Consider the following 25,255-nt stretch of genomic DNA (forward strand, 5'->3'; position numbering starts at 1 on the left):
GCTAGTGTTTCTACGCCGAGGAGAGACTCCTTGCTGCGCAGGGAGAACATTGCGCACTGCACGTTGTCTTGCCCTACAAACCGGTCCATCTCGGCCCGTCCGTAACTGGCCTAAAGCTGCCGCACCACCTCTGAGTGCAGCATCCATTCCCTGTAAAGCAGCGCGCCCCTGAATAGAAGACGCCCAACACTCAACAGGATCAGTGACAGCAACCCACGTGAGCGCAACCCGCCCTGACGGTTGATGCATGCCATCGCCATGGTATTGTCCGTCCTCACCAGGACATGATGTCCCCTGAGAGATGGAAGGAAGTGGAGCAGCGAGAGGAACATCGCTGACAGTAATTTAAAGTAATTTATGTGAGCATGTTGGAGGGTCCCAGCGACCCCTCACAGCCTCGCCCCATGTGTCCCACCCCGGCCCATCAGGCTGGCATCCATAGAGACCACCTGCCTGGACGTAACAATGCCCATAGGCACCCTGTCAGTCAGGAAGGATGGTCGAAGCCATCAACCTGAGTAAACAAAGGCACAATCTGAACTGAACAGATTTGCCCGTTCAAAACAATTTGAGACACGCCCCTGAACGGCACTGAGCACAGGGACAGACCCAGGAAAATAATTTCCTGTGTAGTGGACAACACGCTCTTTTCCGCATTCACCAAGAATCATAGATTTGACAGGTGATCCAGCAGAATGCGCGTGTGCGCCCTGGCCTCCACCTCTGATTGTGCCAAAAGCAGCCACTCGTCCTGGTTCATAGCCAGGCGAATGCCCCGCCTCCTCAGCAGGGCGATTGCAGCATCTGTGCAGCGCGCAAACACCCTTGGGCTCAAAGAGAGGCCAAACAGCAGAACGCGGTACTCATAACACCCCCCCGGAAAGCAAATCATAGGTACTTTCTCTGAGGAGGATATATTGGAACGTGGAAATACGCGTCTTTGAGGTCAATAGACGTGAACCAATTGCCCTGTCGCACCACAAGCAGTAGGGAGGAATGCGTGAGCATCCTGAAGGTGTATATCCTGAGGCACTTGTTCAGGGCCCGTAGATCCAGGATGGGACGGATCCCTGACCCCCCTTGTTTGGGGACCAGAAAGTACCTGGAGTAGAACCCCCCCTGAGACCGAGCGGGGGGGACCACTGAGATCGCTCCTCTGCGCAACAGGGATGTGATCTCCTTCTGTACCAATAGTGATTCACGCCGGCGAAACGGGGAGGGACAGATTCAAACTGCAGCCTGTAACCCTTCGATATAATCCGTAACACCCAAGGCGGAGCTGCCCGTCCGCAGCGCAGTGGAGCCCTCTGCCGGCGGCCGCCTGACCAACAACAGAGGAACCTCCTGCACAGCGTAGGCACCTCCAGCTAGTGAAACAGGGCAACAGCCCCCCTAGCGAGCACACGCTCACTCCAGGGGACAGGGTGATCACTGGGAAACTGTCATTCCCGACCGGGAGGGGGCCGGGGCCTCCCTACGAGTGGGAATAACGAGATCCGCCACCATTCTGCTTATTGTGGCAGACATTACTTTCAAATGATGTGTCTCTGGCCTTTGGCCTCGGGGCGTGAGCGATAAACACATTACTCTCTTTTGAACATGTGTGGGTGCTTGCTTGTGGACATGCGGGGGGGGCAACAGCCAAACGTCGTGCCGAACCAGTCTGTCTCTCCCGAACAGTAGAGGGCCGAGCCTTGGCAGCGGGGAGGACGAGGCGAGAACAGCCCAAAAACTCACGGGAGAAAGCAAAACAGACAAAGCTAGAAAACAAGGGAACATTAGCTTTGTTGTTAGAGGAGAAGAAAGTGGTCAGACAGTCTTTTTCTTCTTCCTTGACTGCGCACGCTGAGCAGGTTGTGCTGGCGCAGCAGCAGCCGCCAGAGCTGCAGGGTTCCCGGGCCAGGTGGGCGGGCCTCGATGAGGCTGTGGTGGAGCCGGCGGGGGAACAAAAAGTCTCGCCGCTTTAAACTGCGGACCCTGGGGAGTAGCCTGAGGGAAAGCCCTTTGTCGCACTGGTAGAGACGTGAGCGGGGGTTTCCTGGGGAGGCAGAGGCGGAGAGCCTTATTGTCTCTCTTTTTCTCCTCGCAGCTCCGCTGCATCGAAAAAAAACCAGGGCCGAAGATCTCTTGTGGAACAACAATGGCATCCAGGATGACACTTCGCGTCGGACAGTTTGGCCAGGTCAACCCAGCGGGCCTGCTCCTGGACAACCATGTTACTCATCACCTTCCCCATGGCCTGCACAGAGCAGCGCTGGGTGACATTGGCAACCGTGGATATTTCCTCCATTGTCGCCGGGTCCTAAGACAGGGCAAAATCCTCACAGAATTTAGCCTGATTGGCAGTGACGAGAGAGAGGACATTCAGCGCCTTGACTGAGAGAGCAGCGGCCGCGTATGTCCTACCGGACAGGTCTGACTGGTGACGGTCCGCTCTGGATGGCAACACGGGCCTCCGAGGAGACACAGCGGGCTGTCGAGGAAGCAGGTGAGCCGCAACGAGGGGCTACAATGACCAACCAGGCCACAGCACGCTTACACACGTCCACCGTGTCCAGGCTGCGAGGATTGGAGACGGGCATGGAGCCCTCCATCTCCTCCTGAGAGGTAATGGAGTGAATGAAAAGTTTGTCCACACCCTAGCCGAAAGAGTCAGAGGAGTCCCCATCAAACTCTCCACTGTCAATCACGAGGACATCCTCGTGAAGCGAAGAGGGGGTCGCTTGGTTGAGCTGGGAACCCCAGCTGGAAACCTGAGCAGCCGCAGTGTCCATCAGCGGAGCCTCTATCTCACTGGCCTCTATGGGGACGTTGTGAGGAGGGAATGAGTCCTGTTCAAACATGCCAATCTGGCGTGTCAGCCTCCTGTGCTGCTGGCACGAGCCCGGAGTCTCGACCGCCATACAGGCATGTTCCAGACCCAGGCAGCTGGGGCAGAATTTGTGCTTGTCTTTGGCAGAGATTTTACCCCCACGTGGACAGAGACGGACGCGCTTTACCGGCCACTCAGGATTGGCAGATTGAAATAAATGAGGTTGAATCCCATAGTGAGACATCTAACAAAATATTATGAAATAGAACTTAAGGAAAAGTTAATTTGTCTTCACTTTAAATGATAGATAATAAAGCTATATTATATTATTGTTTGGAGTCTAACTTGACACCATGGGAGAAAATAGCATTCATAATGGTGGGTAACATGTACTATATGAAGTCATAAATAGGATTCTCCTCCAGGCAAGTTGTAACTTATCAAAGGTTTAAACTGGGTTGGAATCTCAATCTATTTCTCTGCTTCAATTGCCAGAAATGGCTGTTCACTGCCCACCAAGACAAATGTTTTTAACTCATTTGTTTTTGAATGACCATTTCTTGAAATGTGCAAGTCTTTATTTTTGCTCCATTTGTTAAATCTAACTGAGTACTGTGTGGTATCTTGTTTTTCTGCTTCTGCTCATTAATCTTAGCAGACGAGCGCTCTTTAGTCACACACCATGCTGGTCAGTTATCGCTCCATCTGCTGCTTGTTTTTTGCTGACGCATCATTAAAAGCAAAAGCATCAGCACAACTGTGAGACATTTGCTTCTTTCATGCAGAATTTGAGGAAAGATTCTAACGTTTGCTCACCGTTAGGTTGAGCAAATGCTGTACCAAAAGCTTTTGTTCTTGTAGCTTTCATTAGTCATTATGTTGGATTTGTGCTTCTGGTAAGGTTTGCAGTACTGTTACAAGGTAAGAACATTCATTATTACCTCCTTTTTTCTTTTCTTTTCTTTTCTTTTCTTTAGTTCAGGCCTATATACAATGTGTATCTCCTCCCACTGCTGCTTTGCAATGGACTCATGTTGCAAATAATGGAACAGTGAACACAATGTTGCTTGTTTGTCCACAGCTCAGTTCTGTAATCCATCCAACCTGAACCATGGTTATTTTGTTCCTGTGAAAGCAACAAATCAACATGGAGCAAATCTCACATATGCCTGTGAGGAAGGACACAAGCCTGTAGCCAAGGGCTGGTGGACAAGAGTCACATGTCAGGGGGAAAGATGGTCTCCTGTGCCGTAGTGTATCAATACTTAAAGATGGATAAATCTTTATTGTCATTGCCTAATCATACAAAGTACAACATACAATGAAATTGGACCACATTCCCCCTCCATGCAAATCACATTTCATTCACACACAATAAATAAATAAATGGGATAAAAAGTGCAAAGAGGCAATTAATTGATCATTTTTCAGAATAAAAACAGTATGAATAATTAAATGATAAAACAGTTTAGTGTGGGTCTGTCAGGAGTAAGCAGTTTTTGTTCAGAAAGGTTATTGCGCTGTTTGTGTGTGATTTTAGTGTCTCCTGCCAGAGGGGTAACAACTCAAACACCTGATGTCCTGGGTGTTTACCGTCTCTTAAAACTCTGCTTGCCCTTTTGAGACAGTGAACCCTGTACGTGTGCTCCAGGGAGGGGAGAGGGTGGCCGATGATTTTCTGGGCAGTTTAATGACCCTTTGGAATGCCGTCAACTGTGCCATGGTGCAGCTGTTAAATCACAGAGAGATGCAGTAGGTGAGTACGCTTTCAATGGAGCAGCGATAGAAGACTGTCAGCAACTCCCTCTTCAAGTTGTTTTTCCTTAGAATCCTCAAAAAGTGGAGATGTTGGTGGACCTTCTTCACAATCCCTGTGGTGTTGGTGCTCCATTTGAGTTCTGCATTCATGTGTGCACCGAGGTACTTGTAGCGGTACAGCCTCCCCACTGATGCAGACAGATTGGAGAACAGTCTTCTTTTGATGTGTTGATGGTTAGGTTGTTTTCAGCACTCCACCAACCAATGGATCTCAGTCCCGTATGACGTCTCATTTCCTCCAGAGATGAGCCCGACAATTGCAGTGTCATCTGCAAATGTGATGATGATGCTGCTTAGGTGGGTGCTGATACAGTCATGTGTACAGAAGAGGGCTCAGCACACAGCCTTGGGGAGAGTCTGTGTTGAGGCTAAGGGCTGTGGAGAGATGAGGACCCACTCTGACTCTCTGAACGCGGCCTGTTAAGAAGTTTCTGATCCAGTAGCAGGTGATTGGGGGGGGGGGGGGGGGGGGAGTCCAATGTCCAGTAATTTCCAGCTCTTCTGCAAGTCCAGCATCACTATCATCCTTTGTAGTGTTGCAGGACATGTAATGGGTGAGATGCTGGACTTCCTGCCACACTCGCTGTGTGTTATTGTCTTTATAGTGTTCTTCTATTTTCTTTGTATAAGCTATAGCCATACCAAAAAAAACAGCCAAAAACATATTTGAGAGCTCCAGTATGTTATTTAAAAAAAAATTGTGATTTTTTTATTATCCCTTCACAGTAAGGTGGAGATATCAAAGGGGCGGGGTTTTTTTGATACAGAATTTCGAAAGACAAAAGTTAAATTGGTCACTATACTTTCTTTATGTACCATTAACCATGAAATCAAGTATTTCAAAATAAAAGGCTAATTCATACAATTTAGCTTGAAGGTATTTAGAAAACTTTATTACTGTCTTTGGTTTGAATAGACAAACAATTTTGAAGTAAGAAAACATTTACTACCTTAAACTGATGCAGTTGTACAAATAGAAAGTAATAATTAGTTTTCAAACAAGATTTATATGGATATAAGGATTTATATTTGTCTCATTGTTTTTATATTACCATGTGTTTTTATTGGGTCAAATTTGCACTGCTACATGTTTATATGTCGTTATATGTTTTTATGTACTATGCACTCTTGTGTTTTGTTGTGACTTGTATGTCTTTTATGCTCCCCATATCTTTGCACTCTGAGTCACATATATTAGGGACAAATAAAGTTGGTGATTGATTAAAAAAGAGTATTAGACTAAAACTAAGTAGTATTTTATTCAGAAGACTATGACTAAAACTAATTCCAAATGTTACTGTAAAAAAATAACCTTACTGTCAGTGATCATAATGTAAAATTGGATGTTGGGAATAAAAATCCTCTTTTTTTTTTTTTTTCATTAGTTTGTTGTGGTTCAGTGTAACAACAGTCTTTGTCCTTAAGGTGAAAATGCACGCCTTCCCACCAACTGTTGCAAATGGAACATACAGAAAAAACCTAAATGGCTGGTATGAGGTAAACAATGTGATTTCTATAACGTGCAACAAAGGATATGAACACACAGGCCAATACTCAACAGCCAAATGTTTGGGAGGAGTGTGGTCTTCTTTGCCTTCATGTCAGCGTAAGCTCCTCATTGCTTTTAAGTGTGAAGAAATCACTTTTCAGATACTCTTGGTTATCACAGTGACTCTTCTTTTTTTTTTTTTACAGAGCTTATCCATTCATGCCTGGAGCCTCCTAAAATCCCACATACAGGAAAACGACAGTGTTTGCTGTGGACTCAAATGTGCAATATAAATGCCAGCGTGGATACACCGCAGTGGGAGGACACACCACAGCATCTGTCACCTGCAGGGATGGACAATGGACGAGACGCCCATCCTGCAGTAAGAGGACAATAACGTTCTAACTATTTGCCAGCTTTAGCTTTCTCATCATCAACTTTAAAAAAAATCACACAATTGTATTCATTTATTTATTTTAGAGAATCATACCGGTTATTGAGATTCATTCATACATATATACCTGCTGATCCTTTACAGCAGACATAGGCAACCCTGGATCTAATTTTTTTGCGGCCCCCAAAACAAATCCTCAAAAATTGTATTTCACGAAGTTGGAAGGAATATAAAGCCCAATATAATACACAAAATACAGTACATGAGATGTTTACTGTATGCAAGGGAATCATGACAAGATTTATTACCGACAACAAACGTGGGGGGTGAAAGTAACTAGTTTACTTTGAGTACTATTTAATTGAGCTATCTTTACTTGTACTTGAGTATTTTATGTATGACTTACTTGTACTTGACTGCAGTTTCAATCAAGTAACAGTACTTCTACTTGAGTAGGATATATACTGTAAGTACTCTTTACACCTTCACGTAACACTGAAGTATACAGGCACCTACTGCTCAGAGGAGCTCCAGAGCTGCTTTCGACCTCGCACTCTCCAGACAAGCCTTGGTGCCTGTATCTGACTTTTTCATCATGTAATAATAAATGTTGTATTTATATCATGAAGATGTCAGTGGAGAATTCTTCAACCTCTTCACATCAACAAGGGAAATCCATTTATAACAACCTCTGCCCATTGGTTCAGTGGTTAGTTTTGTTTTTTTAATTAGTGACTAATGCTTGTTTTACACAATTTACTGGCTTCTCAACATAGACATTCAATAACAGCCATTTTGGGAAATGTTTGTTATTTCCCAACTTCTTATCTCTTTGTGGATATACCCAACAATAATTAACTGATCCACATCTGTCAGCAGCTCCAAACTCAGATTTATTCTGCATGGAGTTTATGTCCTGAAAACATGTGTGCGACGATGACTCTGCGTTTTCTCCTGCTGGGTCTGTTTGTTCTGATGCTGCAGCATGGTAAGGACCTTAAACCAAACTTTATCATGGAGAGAAAAAGCTGTTTAATGGATCTTTGTACTTCTGCGTTGTGTGTGTAGCAGTTTCAATTACCAGCAAATAATGATGACATGAGATTACTATTTCCTACCAGGAAGAACAGTTACTGAAAATGACGGATCCACAACTGGAACTGGTGAAAGTGTCACTCCATCTTCTGGTGTTGGATGTGAGTTTCTTTTTTATTGTAGACATTAATAATGTCTGTAAAATGTTCCTTCAGGAGCAGATCACGTAGAATCCCAACAGAGGGCAGGATTCAGTCAAACAGCCATAAATCTACCAACATGTGGGGTGCTGAATGTAAAACCTTGGTCACTGTTTCATAGCCGACATATTTTGAACATTTAATTCATTTTCTTCACGTTTAGCTAAATTTCTTCACATTTAGCTAATTTTCTTCACATTTAGCAAACTTTTCATTCATTTAGAGCAAATTCATGTAAAACAGCATGTTCTGTCATTGGTAAAAATGTGTAAACATGAAAAATAAATCTATATATAAATGTTAAATGTAAATCTAAATGTTAAATTGTCACCACTGTAAAGCTAAATGTTTAGAAATTATACAAAGATCACAAGGCCCCGCCCACACTCCACACACCACACCCTCCCAGGTCTTCTGCATCATCAGTATTTTCATCACTGGCAAAAGTGAGTTGACATACCGCATGCCGCCGGTACTCTCAGTGATTCCACGTCTGTTAAACTGTCTGAGGGCAGTTATCTACACATTCTGTCGGCTGATGTACAGCCCGTACACCTGTCATTACCGCTCTTTTGAGTTTGTCATTTTGGAGCAATGCCGCTCTTCCCCTCTCCTCACTCACTGCCGTGGTCTGTGGTGTGGGCGGGGCCTTGTGATTGACAGATGCTGACCTGCCCATTTTGCATAATTCCTAAACATTTAGCTTTACACTTGGTGGCTGATTTAACATTTAGATATAAATGTAATGTTTAGATTTATAATTAACATTTAGATTTAATATTTACATTTAGATTGTACACATTTTTAACAATGATATAGAAAATGTTCTTCTATATGAATTTCTGTCTCAAATGAAAGAAAAATGAGCTAAATGTGAGGAAAGTGAGCTAAATGTTCAAAATCAGTCAGCTATGAAAAAGTGGGTGTTTTTACATTCAGCACCCCATACCAACATGCATGTCAGGAAGTCGTTTGATGACCTGAGTTCATCTTTAATCCCGTACAAACTTGTGTTTACACTCCACCAACAACAGCTGCTCACTGTGTTCGTGGGTCATTTTTTTTTACCAACATGTCACAAAACGTAAATATTGTACCAAAAACAATCGTCTATGATGATGAAAAGGAGACATGATTTTTCTCTATTCTCACAGAGTTTATTGCCATAATTAATTATGTTTTCCTTTTTTTTTTTTTACAGTGAACAGATGTGGTGAAAAGCCAATTATTACCAATGGTGTAATTGTGCAAACCGGGAGCGATTATTTGAAATACGCGTGCCCATTGTATTACAAGCTCGAGGGCTCGGACACTGTGAGGTGCTTGAATAACGGCTTGTGGACACCATTGCCATTCTGCAGAGGTACAAACAAAAACAAACTGCTCTGATATCTTGCTTTTAAGTAAATATTAAATATTGATATATCTTTTGCACAGAGGCTTTCTGCCATGTGAACACTGAGGATTACCCCTTCTTAATAAATATACAAGCAGAATTTTTGTTGGAAGGTGAAAAGAAGAGGTTCAAGTGTGTGGAAAAATTTGTATGGAGTTCTACGTATTCAGAGTTCGAGTGCATGAATGGGATAGTGAAGCACACAGGTTGTAAGTATTACTGTCTCTCATTACATTAATGAATTCTACCATCACTCACATGGTCTTTCTCTGTGAACACATACTGATGTATAAGACACAGATGGATTTTTATAGTCATTTTTGTTTGATGGGTGTTTCATTGCAACAAGAGAATGAGTTGGAGACCATAAGGAAATTAAATGAAGTTGTGACAGTTAGCAAAATATTAAACAAAGATTTAAAGAAACAAAACTTTAACTGGAGAATGTGTCCAAACACTGAGCATTAAGGGAGGCTTGAATTGGAATGGGACACACCTGAGGGGTATCCCAGAAAGTGGGTTAAGTTCAAACTCTGAGTTTGTTCGGGCTCAAATGAGGGAAACTCTGAGTGTCCGATTCCTGAAAACAAGGTAAGTTTTACTCTGAGTTAGTCACCATGGTAACATCCTCTGTGAACTGAACCTGCTCGCTGGCAGGTTTTGTCTAAGAAACGTTGGGTTTCTACCTGGCTCCGCCCATCTAAACACGGCTTCTCTAGGAACACTTTAGTTTACCTTGACACTCTTCTCCGACCACACATTTAGAACATCACACACCGCAGACGTGCGCTCACATTGTTACAAATGTTGTGCTGCTTTAGGTTTGTTTTGTTTTTGCAAACGGTAGTTTTCTTTACTACATTGTGGATGCAGAGCATATTTAGTTAAAGGTTCTAACGCCTATTATCGTCTTTTATAAAGTTCCCTGGATACAAACCTGTGCCAAATGTAAAGGTGAAATGTCAATTTAAAAAAATACACATTTAAGACTCAACATTTACATTGTTTCTGAAAAAAATCAAAGAGCAATATGGATGTTACAAGTGGATTAATACCTATTAACTGTAGAGTGTGTGTGGAAGTAGTGCAATGTTTTAGGAAGCACAGGAAATCATAGGGTCAGGGGTTCAAAATTCAACCTGGATTTTTTTTTTTTTTACAACGTCCTCTTGGGACGTCTAGAGTACATCTTTTTTGGACGTGCTGACGACTCATTTTACATGATGTAAAATGACGCGATGTCAAGCGGCCGTCACTGTCTGTAGAGCCGAGGCTGCAGCCCTCTCACTGTATCGGGAAGTTCCTCAACTTACTGGGGCCAAATGAAAGAGGAATACTCCTTGAATAACCCTTTTAAATTCTAATTATATTTTGAGTGAACTCATCCTTTAGTAACTCTGTAAGTTGATAATTTAAACTGTAAGTACAAGTGGAGCTGTCTTTGATAAGTGCTGTAAACGTACGGCCGGAGAAGAAGTGATCAGCCCTTTCAGCGCTGCTGCCGGCTCCGCAGACACAAGACTATTCATACTATTAATATTATTCCCTGGTCACCGAAAAGCGCGACAATGTTTAAGCGGCTCATCACGGGCGATTTAAGCAACTATAGTCACTGAAGTTGCGTTCTATGTGAACGCACCTTTAGAACAGGCTTGTATTCCCCAAACACCTCCTTTTTTACCCATCTGGGTGAAATAAATATCTCTCTTCCAGCTGGTTGCCATGGTAGTTTGTGTTATCTTTGCTTTATTGATGGTAGCTTTTAGGTTTACATACTCAGATTTGATTGACCCACTTCATACCAGCTGTAATAGAATCGGATAGACTCAGAATTTGTTGAACCTCCTTTCTGGAATACTCCTCAGGTGTCAAACATGAGGAAGCTAATCACTCACAACCTAAACACACTGACATCACTGGGAGGTGGAGACACCAGCAGGAATACCAGGGAACACAAAGACTCACAAGACTTAACAGAACGATCAAAGCAACTAGAAACCTAAACTACAAACAAATAAATAAACTAGGACTTACTGAAATAAACTCAGAAACCCACAGGGCTAAAAAACAAACCCTGTGTTGATCTAAAATATCTGATAGCTACACTTTGTCTGAAGGCTCCAGCTAACCTCTCACTGTTTTTTTGTTTGTTTACAGGTTGTCGTAAAGCTCAGTTTTTAATTGTGAGTATTCCCACATTTCTTAAAACAAACACTAATGATCACAGCCGTACTTTTATAGAAAAAGTGGCAGATCTACTTAATTCCTAAAGGCATCTCTATGATTATGGAACCAACTTCCTGTGATTTCTTTTAGGTTAAAGTTTATCTTACAACTTTATTAGGATAAGTGTAAAGGGTTTTGAAATTTGAAGTGTGTGTGCGCGCGTGTGTCAAGAGCATTGATCTCTTGTTCAATTCAACAATATAAACATGCCTTTAGCCGCATTGTGTGCTTCTATCTGTTTATCGCACAGGAAGCTGCACCCATAATCAGGAAGTATCAGCCTAATAATCAGACTTATGGGGCTCCTACACTCTATTATGTAATATTTTCATATTGTTAACTTTTACCTTCTGTTTTGTTTTTGTTTTGTTACAGAACATGTGCTAAGAAAGCATGATTTGACTGTGTTGTCAAATCTGAAAGGGGAGTACAGATATCTTCTTGGGATTGATGACCCCAGTATACACAGTGAAGCTGGCACAAACCAAAGACACAAGAAAATCTACCAAGGGACGTTTAGACTGAAATGGTTTCATATCTAAGGGTTGTAAACAGAGTTTGCTGCTTGTCCACCAGCCTCTGATTAACTAGAAACTTTAAGACTAGTTTCAGGAATCAACTTTTCCAGTCAGGCTACAGCGACCCTTGTATTCTTTAATATATCTACATTTAGATTCCAGACAGGAGAAATGAGTGCTTCTGTTGCAACAATGTCAAAATTGAATAAAGTAACTACTCCATTACCTTAATATCGCATTCATGTATTTATTTCCTTTAAGCACCTGTAACTCCAAAAGTCTCGGTTCACACCATACGACACATGTAGAAAAACCAGCTTGTTTTCCTGAGGTTGATCAGGAATTAGTAATTAAAGCAATACGTTTCTAGGGTATTGTGTCACATAGAGCAGGGGTTCTCAAATGGGGGTATGTGCACCCCTAGGGGTACGCGATGGCCTACAGGGGGTACTTGAGAGAGTGGAAAATTAACAAATAAGTGTCAGTGTTGGTCCCACTCCAGGGGTGATATGACCCAAAATAATAAAAACTACAGAAATAAATCTTTTCAGGAGATACTCAAAAGGTGTTTTTCAACCTTGTGGAGGGGTCGCTTAAAATTTCAGAAAAATTTAAATAGATTTTTGAAATGTTTTAATTATTATTAAAAATATTTTTTATTTAAACACACAGTTTTCATCAATTGTATGTCTATATTTTCACTTTGCAAAACATGAATCTAGTTCAACTAAAATGCAGTAAAAAATAAAATATATATGAGCTCAAACATGATCAAAAACTCATAAATAAAAAAAAAAAGTCTTTGTGGTTGCTGGAAATTCTTGATATCAAAATAGGGTCACGATCCAAAACAGGTTGGGATCCACTGCAGTAAACACTGTTTATTTCCACTTATTTACAAAATGAGATTATTTAAAATGTGTGTTATCACTCATTCATTCCATCATTATTCTCTATAGTTGTTTTTAATTAGTTTTCTAAGCAAAATGATGTCGTCGAACAAAGGAGGTACTTAGATTCAGAAAAAAGAGAAAGAGGGTACTTGAGCCAAAAAAGTGTGATTGTAGGGGACATGACATGTATGGATGGGCTGCGTTCTATGATGCAGTAGTAGAGGAGGTCATCAAGAGTCAACTCTGTACCATTTTGACACTTTCACATCCTTAAAGAGTAACTAAACCCTAAAACCACTTTTTTCTGCTGAATACAACCGTATTTGGGTATAAAGTAGTGCTGTTGACTGATTCTGGTCCAACTCTATAAACATGTAGTTGTAAAATGTCAGAGTGACTGCCCTCTATGGGTTGAAACCTGGCTATTACAATAGATTTTTGCTCATGGCTGAGAACTTGATCATGTGGCGTTTTGGGACCATCTTGTGTCACAAACAAGCATTGTTAGCCCCGCCTCTTTTATAAAAACTAGCACTTGTGGGCTCTACAGTCTGTGGTGAGCAGGTAGTGAATAAGTGATGACATATTTTAAAGAATCTAATTTTGTAAATAAGTGGAATAGAACAGTATTTAGTGCCTCCTGAATAGATCTATTTCTATAGTTTGTATCATTTCCTGTCATTCCCACCTGTAGTGGGACCAAGTCTGACCCTTGTATTTTCAGTTCATGTTCTAATCAAGATCATTTTGTGTATTTTGTTGTTTGTCTGTTCTTTTTATTATTCAGTATATTGTTTTTGTCATTTCTGTGTTGTTGGTGTTATTTAAAGTTTTCTTTCTCTTTGTGTGTGTTTCTGGTGCCGTTTGGTTGTTTCTTATGTCGTTGTGTACGTTTCTCTGTTATTTTTGTGCATTTTGTCTGTTCTTTGTATTATTCAGTATATTTTTTCTCATATTGTGTTTTTGTTGTCGTTCTGTGAGTTGCTGGTAATATTTTGTGAGATAATAATCTTTCTATAAAAGCAAGGAACGTCTCCGTGTGTGTGTAGCGAATATCTCTCCGACGCAATGCGAGTTCGACCTGAAACTTAGTCGACGGCTTCCAAATACCCCGAGTTTGTGTATTTGTTATTTTGGAGTAATTTGGTCATTTCTAAATGTTTATTTTAATTTTATTTCACTTCTGGACAGCCCCGAAATGAAACCTATTCAACTTTTGACCGCAGGGTTTGAGGGGGCGCTAGCGCACCATCTATAGCTATTTCACGGCACAGCTCCACACCCGAGCAAGAGTCACGTGTGCGGCCACTCCTCCTCCACTTCCTCCTGTGATATGTTATCGTTAGCTTCTCAAACACGGAGCTCTCTGAATAGATCATTTGAAACCGTCAGCCACTGGTGAGTCTTTTGCAGACACGTTTCCCATTGTTTAAACCACATAACTGTCCGTGTAATTGCTCAATAACGCGCTGTTTCACTAGAGTCGGTATTGAACTCAACCCGTTCAATACTCCATCTGGAAAACTGCAGATTCTCGGTGGTGCCGTGCATGGAAGCGAAGCTCTGACCACTCTTTTTGAAGGTTATGATTTTTGTTTTGTTTTTTTTAAAAAAAAAAAAAAAGACAGCCGAATTGTAGATAATACTTTAATTTACTTACTCAGTCATGTAGTTTGGAGTTCTACATTCTGTTTTGCGCAGTTTTGTTGTTTTTCTGATTGGCGCTACAATCGCTATGGAGTTTGGATATCAGCGTCTCAAACATGTCACGGAGCACACACACACACGGTATTTGTTTATTTATTTATAATCAAAATATACTAAATGTGTAAAATAAAACAAAAAAACTAAACAATGTTTACTTAAAGTTCACACAATTACAACAGAAATGCATAAAAATACACAAAATGACAAGAGAATCACACTACAATGGCAACAAAAAACTATAATTATACAAAAACACAACAGATAGATACAAAAATAGACACAATGACTCCAAAAAACATACATTGCAGAAAAATACACCAAACAAAAAAAATGTAAAAGTGAGTGGAAAAAAAAAACAAACATTTATCATGTTCATGTCTCATAGAATTAAACCAGGGAAATCATACACACTATTTTACGTTGCACCCACAAAGAAACCCCTTTATAACACTACAGAGTACAGAGTATGTAGACCTCTTTGTACATCCAACCTTCAAACACATACTCATTTGGCCATAATTGACAACTACTTAAGCCCCCACTATATGAATACATACTTTGGACGGGCACTGTACTAGCAACCAAAAACAATCATACAAAAAATGCATTGTTTCCCAAACTTTTTTTGCTCATGTACCCCTATCATCAAAATAATAATTTTTAATTAAAATAGACATTATAAAACCCCCTTTTTTCTCTCTCTCAAGTACCCCGTCGTGCCATCACGTACCCCCATTTGAGAAACACGGGTTTTTTCAAGAACTTTTAGAAAACTGGTCCATGGAAACACCAGGAGAATTTAGCACTCAGATAAAATTTGTAAATAAAATCTATTAAACCTAGAGCAGTTTAAAGTTGAATATTTCTAAAAACTGGAAAATGTTAACCGTAAAACTAACAGAAAAAAGCTCAAACTACCAAAATTTTGTGTCTTTTTACGTTGTGGCATCATCTTCAAAGGTCTTAAAAGTAACGAGCTCATTTTTAAAATGTAAGGAGTAAAAAGTACAAATGTTTGTTTAAAAAAGTAAGGAGTAAAAGTAAAAAGACTGCCACTAAAACTAAATAAAAATTTGCTGTCAAAATGAACACTGCAACAGAAACAGGGATGAAGAACGCCAGTGATAACATTGGACATAATAGTAAATCATTCAAAGTTTTACTCATTAGTGAGTTTCTCCATAAATATGAAATACATCTGAAAATTTGAGAATTAATGAAGTTTATTGTTGCCTTACCAGAGTGAGTCCTGAAATGCATTTCCAGACTGGACTTTCATTTAAATTCTTTCTTGCAAACTTCACATTGATGTATGGCAGTTTTATACCTGAGTACAGAAGAATAAAAATATACACTAAGCACAAAACCAGGTACATTTAACCAGTGCATGCTAATACTGTAAAAAAGAAAAAATATCTATTCTGCAAGTCCAGCATCACTATCATCCTTTGTAGTGTTTCAGGACATGTAATGGGTGAGATGCTGGACTTCCTGCCACACTCGCTGTGTGATTTTTTTTTTTTTTTTTTTTTATATATATATACCTTCACGGTAAGATGGAGATAGCAAAGAGGCAGGGTTTATTTTGATACATAATTTCAAAAGGCAAAAGTTAAATTGGTCACTACACTTTATTTATTTACCATTAACCATGAAATCAAGTATTTCAAAATAAAAGGCTAATTTATACAATTTAGCTTGATGGTATTTAGAAAACTTTATTACTGTCTTTGGTTTGAATAGACAGACTGTTTTGAAGTAAGAAAACATTTACTACCTTAAACTGATGCAGTTGTACAAATAGAAAGTAATAATTAGTTTTCAAACAAGATTTATATGGATATAAGGATTTATATTTGTCTTGTTGTTTTTATATTACCATGTGCTTTTATTGGGTCAAATTGCACTGCTACATGTTTATATGTCGTTATATGTTTTTATGTACTATGCACTCTTGTGTTTTGTTGTGACTTGTATGTCTTTTATGCTCCCCATATCTTTGCACTCTGAGTCACATATATTGGGGACAAATAAAGTTGGTGATTGATTGATTAAAAAAGAGTATTAGACTAAAACTTAAGTTGTATTTTATTCATGCAGTCTTTGTCCTTTAGGTGAAAATGCACGCCTCCCCACCAACTGTTGCAAATGGAACATACAGAAAAAACCTAAATGGCTGGTATGAGGAAAACAATGTGATTTCTATAACGTGCAACAAAGGATATGAACACAGGCCAATACTCAACAGCCAAATGTTTGGGAGGAGTGTGGTCTTCTTTGCCTTCATGTCAGCGTAAGCTCCTCATTGCTTTTAAGTGTGAAGAAATCACTTTTCAGATACTCTTGGTTATCACAGTGACTCTTCTTTTTTTTTTTTACAGAGCTTATCCATTCATGCCTGGAGCCTCCTAAAATCCCACATACAGGAAAACGACAGTGTTTGCTGTGGACTCAAATGTGCAATATAAATGCCAGCGTGGATACACTGCAGTGGGAGGACACACCACAGCATCTGTCACCTGCAGGGATGGACAATGGATGAGACGCCCATCCTGCAGTAAGAGGACAATAACGTTCTAACTATTTGCCAGCTTTAGCTTTCTCATCATCAACTTTAAAAAAAATCACACAATTGTATTCATTTATTTATTTTAGAGAATCATACCTGTTATTGAGATTCATTCATACATATATATACCTGCTGATCCTTTACAGCAGACATAGGCAACCCTGGATCTAATTTTGTGCGGCCCCCAAAACAAATCCTCAAAAATTGTATTTCACGAAGTTGGAAGGAATATAAAGCCCAATATAATACACAAAATACAGTACATGAGATGTTTACTGTATGCAAGGGAATCATGACGAGATTTATTACCGACAACAAACGTGGGGGGTGAAAGTAACTAGTTTACTTTGAGTACTATTTAATTGAGCTATCTTTACTTGTACTTGAGTATTTTATGTATGACTTACTTGTACTTGACTGCAATTTCAATCAAGTAACAGTACTTCTACTTGAGTAGGATATATACTGTAAGTACTCTTTACACCTTCACGTATCACTGAAGTATATAGGCACCTACTGCTCAGAGGAGCTCCAGAGCTGCTTTCGACCTCGCACTCTCCAGACAAGCCTTGGTGCCTGTATCTGACTTTTTCATCATGTAATAATAAATGTTGTATTTATATCATGAAGATGTCAGTGGAGAATTCTTCAACCTCTTCACATCAACAAGGAAAATCCATTTATAACAACCTCTGCCCATTGGTTCAGTGGTTAGTTTTGTTTTTTTAATTAGTGACTAATGCTTGTTTTACACAATTTACTGGCTTCTCAACATAGACATTCAATAACAGCCATTTTGGGAAATGTTTGTTATTTCCCAACTTCTTATCTCTTTGTGGATATACCCAACAATAATTAACTGATCCACATCTGTCAGCAGCTCCAAACTCAGATTTATTCTGCATGGAGTTTATGTCCTGAAAACATGTGTGCGACGATGACTCTGCGTTTTCTCCTGCTGGGTCTGTTTGTTCTGATGCTGCAGCATGGTAAGGACCCTAAACCAAACTTTATCATGGAGAGAAACAGCTTTTTAATGGATCTTTGTACTTCTGCGTTGTGTGTGTAGCAGTTGGATCAACAGTGCCATCTTGTACAGCTCCCACACTGGAGAACGGGTATTTCTACCCAAATCAGTCTCTTTATTCCAATAATCAAGTGTTGACTTATGCGTGTGATATTGGACATAAGCCAGTAGTGGAGGGATGGTGGGCTACCATCACCTGTCAGAGCGACGGATGGTCAGATGTAGCACGGTGCATAGGTAAGTGATGGATAAAATTCTAGAGAAGGGGACATCAACATGTTGCCTGCGGGCACCAGGTAGCCCATCTAAAATCTAAATTACTTTCCAGGATTCAAACTCACAAAGATAAATACAGATGTAAGATGTAGTTAGTATTTAGTAGAGTTATATACTGCTGCATGTGATAAAGTTTCAGTAAATTACCATGTGTATACGTTTATTTTCACTGAAACTTTGTGGCCAACGTTTTTAAGTGTTGCAAATTTAGTGTATGGGTATATACATGTATATATACAGACCCTTTCCAAAAAATTAGAGTATCATGGAAAATGTGTTTCATTTCCATAATTCCAATCAAAAAGTTCAACTTTCATAGATTATATATTCAGGGCCCACTGATTAAATGATTTCAAGTATTTATTTGTTTATTTTTACATAATTTGGGCTTCCCACTCGTAAAACCCACGAAAAATGGAGTTCAAAAAACAGAACAGAACCCAAGCTGCTTGAGGTCCAGTGTGAAATATCCAATCAGTCATGATTTGGGGTGCAATGTTCTGTTGTGTTCCTCATCCGTCTTCTTCCAAACCCTTGGACCTTGATTCCAGAATGAAAGGCACACTTTTCTTTCATCAGAAAAGAGGACCTTGAACCACTGGCAAACAGTCCAGTCCTTCTTCTCTTCTTTTTTTTAAGTCAATGGTGATTTCTTCACAATATTCAAATTTTTTTAAATTAATGTGAAACCGTGAACATTTAGTATTTAAGATACTTATTTATGGTTTTTAAACCGGTAGCCCTTTGGACTATTGAGTACTTCATACTCAATAGTACAGTACAGTTTCAGAAAGGTTGGTGACCCCTGGGTGGTTGAAAATAATGTTGTCAGCGGCTGATTTTTTTAAAGTCCTGTTCGTACTGAAATCTGGCCTCTATGGACTATCAGACTTTTTCTTCTTATTCAGAAGCTACTAAAAATACTTTGTTGCTGTCTTTTATCTAGTCCTGAACCTTTTTGGTGCTTTTGCCGAGTGCTTAAGATAAGATAATACTTTATTAGTCCCACAATGAGGAAAAATTCAAAGAAAGAGATACAATGTTTTTTTGTTTTGTTTTTTTTTTCTTTCCCTACTCAGATGAAAAGGCCTGCGTTAAACCTTCCATCCCCAACTCAGAAAACATTGACATGGAAGGAAATACACTCGAATTTACATGTAAAACAGGATACGAACCACAGAGTTACAATTGTGTCGATGGTTCATGGTCTTCTATGCCTGTTTGTGCGAGTAAGTCAATCAGAATGACTCCAGCACATTGTGAAGCACATCATCTACTTGTTCCAATTCGAAATGATCTGCTTCTTTCACAGGTAACGTCCGTGCATGCGGTGAGCCTCCACAGGTCCCTCATGCAGTTGTCATTTATCAGCACTACCGGGAGGAGTTTGCTGACGGTACAATGTTGCTGTATGAATGTGAGGAAGGATACACAACAGAGAAATACGGCACAAAAGCGTCAGTCACTTGTCAGAAAGGGACCTGGACTGCAGGCCCAACATGTCGTGAGTAGCACACTTTAGCACACTTTTCAATGTGCTGATCCTCAGTGTTGATGCTCAGTTTATATTAAATGATTGTGTGAAATTACGTATACTTGTGATATCAAAGGCAAAAGTTTCAATTACCAGCAAATAATGATGACATGAGATTACTATTTCCTACCAGGAAGAACAGTTACTGAAAATGACGGATCCACAACTGGAACTGGTGAAAGTGTCACTCCGTCTTCTGGTGTTGGATGTGAGTTTCTTTTTTATTGTAGACATTAATAATGTCTGTAAAATGCCATTTTGGTGTTCCTTCAGGAGCAGATCACGTAGAATCCCAACAGAGGGCAGGATTCAGTCAAACAGCCATAAATCTACCAACATGTGGGGTGCTGAATGTAAAACCTTGGTCACTGTTTCAAAGCCGACATATTTTGAACATTTAATTCATTTTCTTCACGTTTAGCTAAATTTCTTCACATTTAGCTAATTTTCTTCACATTTAGCAAACTTTTCATTCATTTAGAGCAAATTCATGTAAAACAGCATGTTCTGTCATTGGTAAAAATGTGTAAACATGAAAAATAAATCTATATATAAATGTTAAATGTAAATCTAAATGTTAAATTGTCACCAGTGCAAAGCTAAACGTTTAGAAATTATACAAAGATCACGAGGCCCCGCCCACACTCCACACACCACACCCTCCCAGGTCTTCTGCATCATCAGTATTTTCATCACTGGCAAAAGTGAGTTGACATACAGCATGCCGCCGGTACTCTCAGTGATTCCACGTCTGTTAAACTGTCTGAGGGCAGTTATCTACACATTCTCTCGGCTGGTGTACAGCCCGTACACCTGTCATTACCGCTCTTTTGAGTTTGTCATTTTGGAGCAATGCCGCTCTTCCCCTCTCCTCACTCACTGCCATGGTCTGTGGTGTGGGCAGGGCCTTGTGATTGACAGATGCTGACCTGCCCATTTTGCATAACTCCTAAACATTTAGCTTTACACTTGGTGGCTGATTTAACATTTAGATATAAATGTAATGTTTAGATTTATAATTAACATTTAGATTTAATATTTACATTTAGATTGTACACATTTTTAACAATGATATAGAAAATGTTCTTCTATATGAATTTCTGTCTCAAATGTGAGGAAAGTGAGCTAAATGTTCAAAATCAGTCAGCTATGAAAAAGTGGGTGTTTTTACATTCAGCACCCCATACCAACATGTATGTCAGGAAGTCATTTGATGACCTGAGTTCATCTTTAATCCCGTACAAACTTGTGTTTACACTCCACCAACAACAGCTGCTCACTGTGTTCGTGGGTCATTTTTTTTTACCAACATGTCACAAAACGTAAATGTTGTACCAAAAACAATCGTCTATGATGATGAAAAGGAGACATGATTTTTCTCTATTCTCACAGAGTTTATTGCCATAATTAATTGTTTTCCTTTTTTTTTTTTTACAGTGAACAGATGTGGTGAAAAGCCATTTATTACCAATGCTGAAATTGTGCAAACCGGGAGCGATTATTTGAAATACGCGTGCCCATTGTATTACAAGCTCGAGGGCCCGGACACTGTGAGGTGCTTGAATAACGGCTTGTGGACACCATTGCCATTCTGCAGAGGTACAAACAAAAACAAACTGCTCTGATATCTTGCTTTAAAGTAAATATTAAATATTGATGTATCTTTTGCACAGAGGCTTTCTGCCATGTGAACACTGAGGATTACCCCTTCTTAATAAATATACAAGCAGAATTTTTGTTGGAAGGTGAAAAGAAGAGGTTCAAGTGTGTGGAAAAATGGGGATGGTTTTCTACGTATTCAGAGTTCGAGTGCATGGATGGGATAGTGAAGCACACAGATTGTAAGTATTACTGTCTCTCATTACATTAATGAATTCTAACATCACTCACATGGTCTTTCTCTGTGAACACATACTGATGTATAAGACACAGATGGATTTTTATAGTCATTTTTGTTTGATGGGTGTTTCATTGCAACAAGAGAATGGGTTGGAGACCATAAGGAAATTAAATGAAGTTGTGACAGTTAGCAAAATATAAAACAAAGATTTAAAGAAACAAAACTTTAACTGGAGAATGTGTCCAAACTCTGAGCATTAAGGGAGGCTTGAATTGGAATGGGACACACCTGAGGGGTATCACAGAAAGTGGGTTAAGTTCAAACTCTGAGTTTGTTCGGGCTCAAATGAGGGGAAACTCTGAGTGTCCGATTCCCGAAAACAAGGTAAGTTTTACTCTGAGTTAGTCACCATGGTAACATCCTCTGTGAACTGAACCTGCTCGCTGGCAGGTTTTGTCTAAGAAACGTTGGGTTTCTACCTGGCTCCGCCCATCTAAACACCGCTTCTCTAGGAACACTTTAGTTTACCTTGACACTCATCTCCGACCACACATTTGGAACATCACACACTGCAGACATGCGCTCACATTGTTACAAATGTTGTGCTGCTTTAGGTTTGTTTTGTTTTTGCAAACGGTAGTTTTCTTTACTACATTGTGGATGCAGAGCATATTTAGTTAAAGGTTCTAACACCTATTATCGTCTTTTATAAAGTTCCCTGGATACAAACCTGTGCCAAATGTAAAGGTGAAATGTCAATTTAAAAAAATACACATTTAAGACTGAACATTTACATTGTTTCTGAAAAAAATCAAAGAGCAATATGAATGTTACAAGTGGATTAATACCTATTAACTGTAGAGTGTGTGTGGAAGTAGTGCAATGTTTTAGGAAGCACAGAAAATCATAGGGTCAGGGGTTCAAAATTCAACCTGGATCATCTTTTTTACAACGTCCTCTTGGGACGTCTAGAGTACATCTTTTTTGGACGTGCTGACGACTCATTTTACATGATGTAAAATGACGCGATGTCAAGCGGCCGTCACTGTCTGTAGAGCCGAGGCTGCAGCCCTCTCACTGTATCGGGAAGTTCCTCAACTTACTGGGGCCAAATGAAAGAGGAATACTCCTTGAATAACCCTTTTAAATTCTGATTATATTTTGAGTGAACTCACCCTTTAGTAACTCTGTAAGTTGATCATTTAAACTGTAAGTACAAGTGGAGCTGTCTTTGATAAGTGCTGTAAACGTACGGCTGGAGAAGAAGTGATCAGCCCTTTCAGCGCTGCTGCCGGCTCCGCAGACACAAGACTATTCATACTATTAATATTATTCCCTGGTCACCGAAAAGCGCGACAATGTTTAAGCGGCTCATCACGGGCGATTTAAGCAACTATAGTCACTGAAGTTGCGTTTTATGTGAACGCACCTTTAGAGCAGGCTCATATTCCCCAAACACCTCCTTTTTTACCCATCTGGGTGAAATAAATATCTCTCTTCCAGCTGGTTGCCATGGTAGTTTGTGTTATTTTTGCTTTATTGATGGTAGCTTTTAGGTTTACATACTCAGATTTGATTGACCCACTTCATACCAGCTGTAATAGAATCGGATAGACTCAGAATTTGTTGAACCTCCTTTCTGGAATACTCCTCAGGTGTCAAACATGAGGGAGCTAATGACTCACAACCTAAACACACTGACATCACTGGGAGGTGGAGACACCAGCAGGAATACCAGGGAACACAGACTCACAAGACTTAACACAACGATCAAAACAACTAGAAACCTAAACTACAAACAAATAAATAAACTAGGACTTACTGCAATAAACTCAGAAACCCACAGGGCTAAAAAACAAACCCTATGTTGATCTAAAATATCTGATAGCTACACTTTGTCTGAAGGCTCCAGCTAACCTCTCACTGTTTTTCTGTTTGTTTACAGGTTGTACTAAAGCTACGTTTTTAATTGTGAGTATTCCCACATTTCTTAAAACAAACACTAATGATCACAGCCGTACTTTTATAGAAAAAGTGGCAGATCTTAATTCCTAAAGGCATCTCTATGATTATGGAACCAACTTCCTGTGATTTCTTTTAGGTTAAAGCAAATCTTACAACTTTATTAGGATAAGTGTAAAGGGTTTTGAAATTTAAAGTGTGTGTGCGCGTGTGTGTCAAGAGCATTGATCTCATGTTCAATTCAACAATATAAACATGCCTTTAGCCGCATTGTGTGCTTCTATCTGTTTATCGCACAGGAAGCTGCACCCATAATCAGGAAGTATCAGCCTAATAATCAGACTTATGGGGCTCCTACACTCTATTATGTAATATTTTCATATTGTTAACTTTTACCTTCTGTTTTGTTTTTTTTGTTACAGAACAAATGCGAAGAAAGCACGATTTGACTGTGTTGTCAAATCTGAAAGGGGAGTACAGATATCTTTTTGGGATTGATGACCCCAGTATACACAGTGAAGCTGGCACAAACCAAAGACACAAGAAAATCTACCAAACGACGTTTAGACTGAAATGGTTTCATATCTAAGGGTCGTAAACAGAGTTTGCTGCTTGTCCACCAGCCTCTGATTAACTAAAAACTTTAAGACTAGTTTCAGGAATCAACTTTTCCAGTCAGGCTACAGCGACCCTTGTATTCTTTAATATATCTACATTTAGATTCCAGACAGGAGAAATGAGTGCTTCTGTTGCAACAATGTCAAAATTGAATAAAGAAACTACTCCATTACCTTAATATCACATTCATGTATTTATTTCCTTTAAGCACCTGTAACTCCAAATGTCTCGGTTCACACCATACGACACATGTAGAAAAACCAGCTTGTTTTCCTGAGGTTGATCAGGAATTAGTAATTAAAGCAATACGTTTCTAGGGTATTGTCATGTAGAGCAGGGGTTCTCAAATGGGGGTATGTGCACCCCTAGGGGTACGCGATGGCCTACAGGGGGTACTTGAGAGAGTGGAAAATTAACAAATAAGTGTCAGTGTTGGTCCCACTCCAGGGGTGATATGACCCAAAATTATAAAAACTATAGAAATAAATCAATTCAGGAGATACTCAAAAAACCACAAGGGTTTTTGAGTATCCCATGATACTCCCATTGAGACCCCATGTGGAGTCGCTTAAAATAAAATAGATTTTTGAAATGTTTTATTATTAAAATATTTTTTAATAAAACACAGTTTCCATCAATTGTATGTCTATATTTTCACTTTGCAAAACATAAATCTCGTTCAACTAAAATGCAGTAAAAAAAATAAATAGGAGCTCAAACATGATCAAAAACTCATTCTTTTTTTTTTTTTTTTTTGGGCTCTAGTGGCCTTTATATGACAGTTGCTTGACAGGAAAGGGATCAGAGAGAGCAGGGAATGACACGCAGCAAAGGGTCCCAGGCCGGGAATCGAACCTGGACCGGCTGCAGGTGAGGAACTACAGCCTCTGTACATGGGGCGGGCAAAAACTCATTCTAAGAAAAAGTCTTTGTGGTTGCTG

At 39.8% G+C, this 25,255-nt stretch overlaps 2 protein-coding genes, 1 long non-coding RNA gene and 1 pseudogene across 8 annotated transcripts; 3 read left to right on the top strand and 1 right to left on the bottom strand.

Moving 5' to 3' along the window:
- Positions 1-89, bottom strand: part of LOC114479618 (uncharacterized) — a 71,075-nt pseudogene extending 70,986 nt beyond the window's left edge.
- A 3,504-nt stretch (positions 90-3,593) lies between these two features.
- On the top strand, positions 3,594-5,041 carry LOC114479697 (uncharacterized). 2 transcript variants are annotated; one of them, XR_003676010.1, is made up of 4 exons: positions 3,594-3,733; positions 3,894-4,568; positions 4,640-4,732; positions 4,810-5,041. It is a non-coding gene; the product is annotated as an uncharacterized LOC114479697 (long non-coding RNA). The 2 variants fall into 2 exon arrangements; XR_003676009.1 differs by having other exon boundaries at positions 4,640-5,041.
- Positions 5,042-5,116: 75 nt separating this feature from the next.
- On the top strand, positions 5,117-12,119 carry LOC114479511 (complement factor H-like). Of its 2 annotated transcripts, none has more exons than XM_028473221.1 (8): positions 5,117-6,236; positions 6,326-6,501; positions 7,390-7,501; positions 7,635-7,709; positions 8,950-9,111; positions 9,186-9,353; positions 11,302-11,327; positions 11,746-12,119. In XM_028473221.1, exons 1-8 carry the CDS (start codon positions 6,062-6,064, stop codon positions 11,755-11,757), a joined length of 906 nt encoding a protein of 301 aa, XP_028329022.1. In that variant the 5' UTR covers positions 5,117-6,061; the 3' UTR covers positions 11,758-12,119. The 2 variants fall into 2 exon arrangements, with proteins under 2 accessions (XP_028329022.1, XP_028329023.1); XM_028473222.1 differs by having other exon boundaries at positions 7,393-7,501.
- Positions 12,120-14,119: 2,000 nt separating this feature from the next.
- LOC114479670 (complement factor H-like) lies at positions 14,120-24,492 on the top strand. 4 transcript variants are annotated; one of them, XM_028473469.1, is made up of 13 exons: positions 14,131-14,179; positions 14,265-14,363; positions 16,603-16,781; positions 16,870-17,045; positions 17,938-18,046; positions 18,127-18,321; positions 19,440-19,589; positions 19,673-19,864; positions 20,028-20,102; positions 21,332-21,493; positions 21,568-21,735; positions 23,680-23,705; positions 24,119-24,492. In XM_028473469.1, exons 5-13 carry the CDS (start codon positions 17,983-17,985, stop codon positions 24,143-24,145), a joined length of 1,059 nt encoding a protein of 352 aa, XP_028329270.1. In that variant the 5' UTR covers positions 14,131-14,179; positions 14,265-14,363; positions 16,603-16,781; positions 16,870-17,045; positions 17,938-17,982; the 3' UTR covers positions 24,146-24,492. The 4 variants fall into 4 exon arrangements, with proteins under 4 accessions (XP_028329268.1, XP_028329270.1, XP_028329269.1 ...); XM_028473468.1 differs by having other exon boundaries at positions 14,150-14,179; positions 14,263-14,363; positions 16,589-16,781; XM_028473467.1 differs by lacking the exon at positions 14,265-14,363 and having other exon boundaries at positions 14,120-14,179.
- Positions 24,493-25,255: the final 763 nt, after the last annotated feature.

The sequence above is a fragment of the Gouania willdenowi genome, chromosome 17 (genome assembly GCF_900634775.1).
Source record: "Gouania willdenowi chromosome 17, fGouWil2.1, whole genome shotgun sequence".
NCBI classification, from domain to species: Eukaryota; Metazoa; Chordata; class Actinopteri; order Blenniiformes; family Gobiesocidae; genus Gouania; species Gouania willdenowi.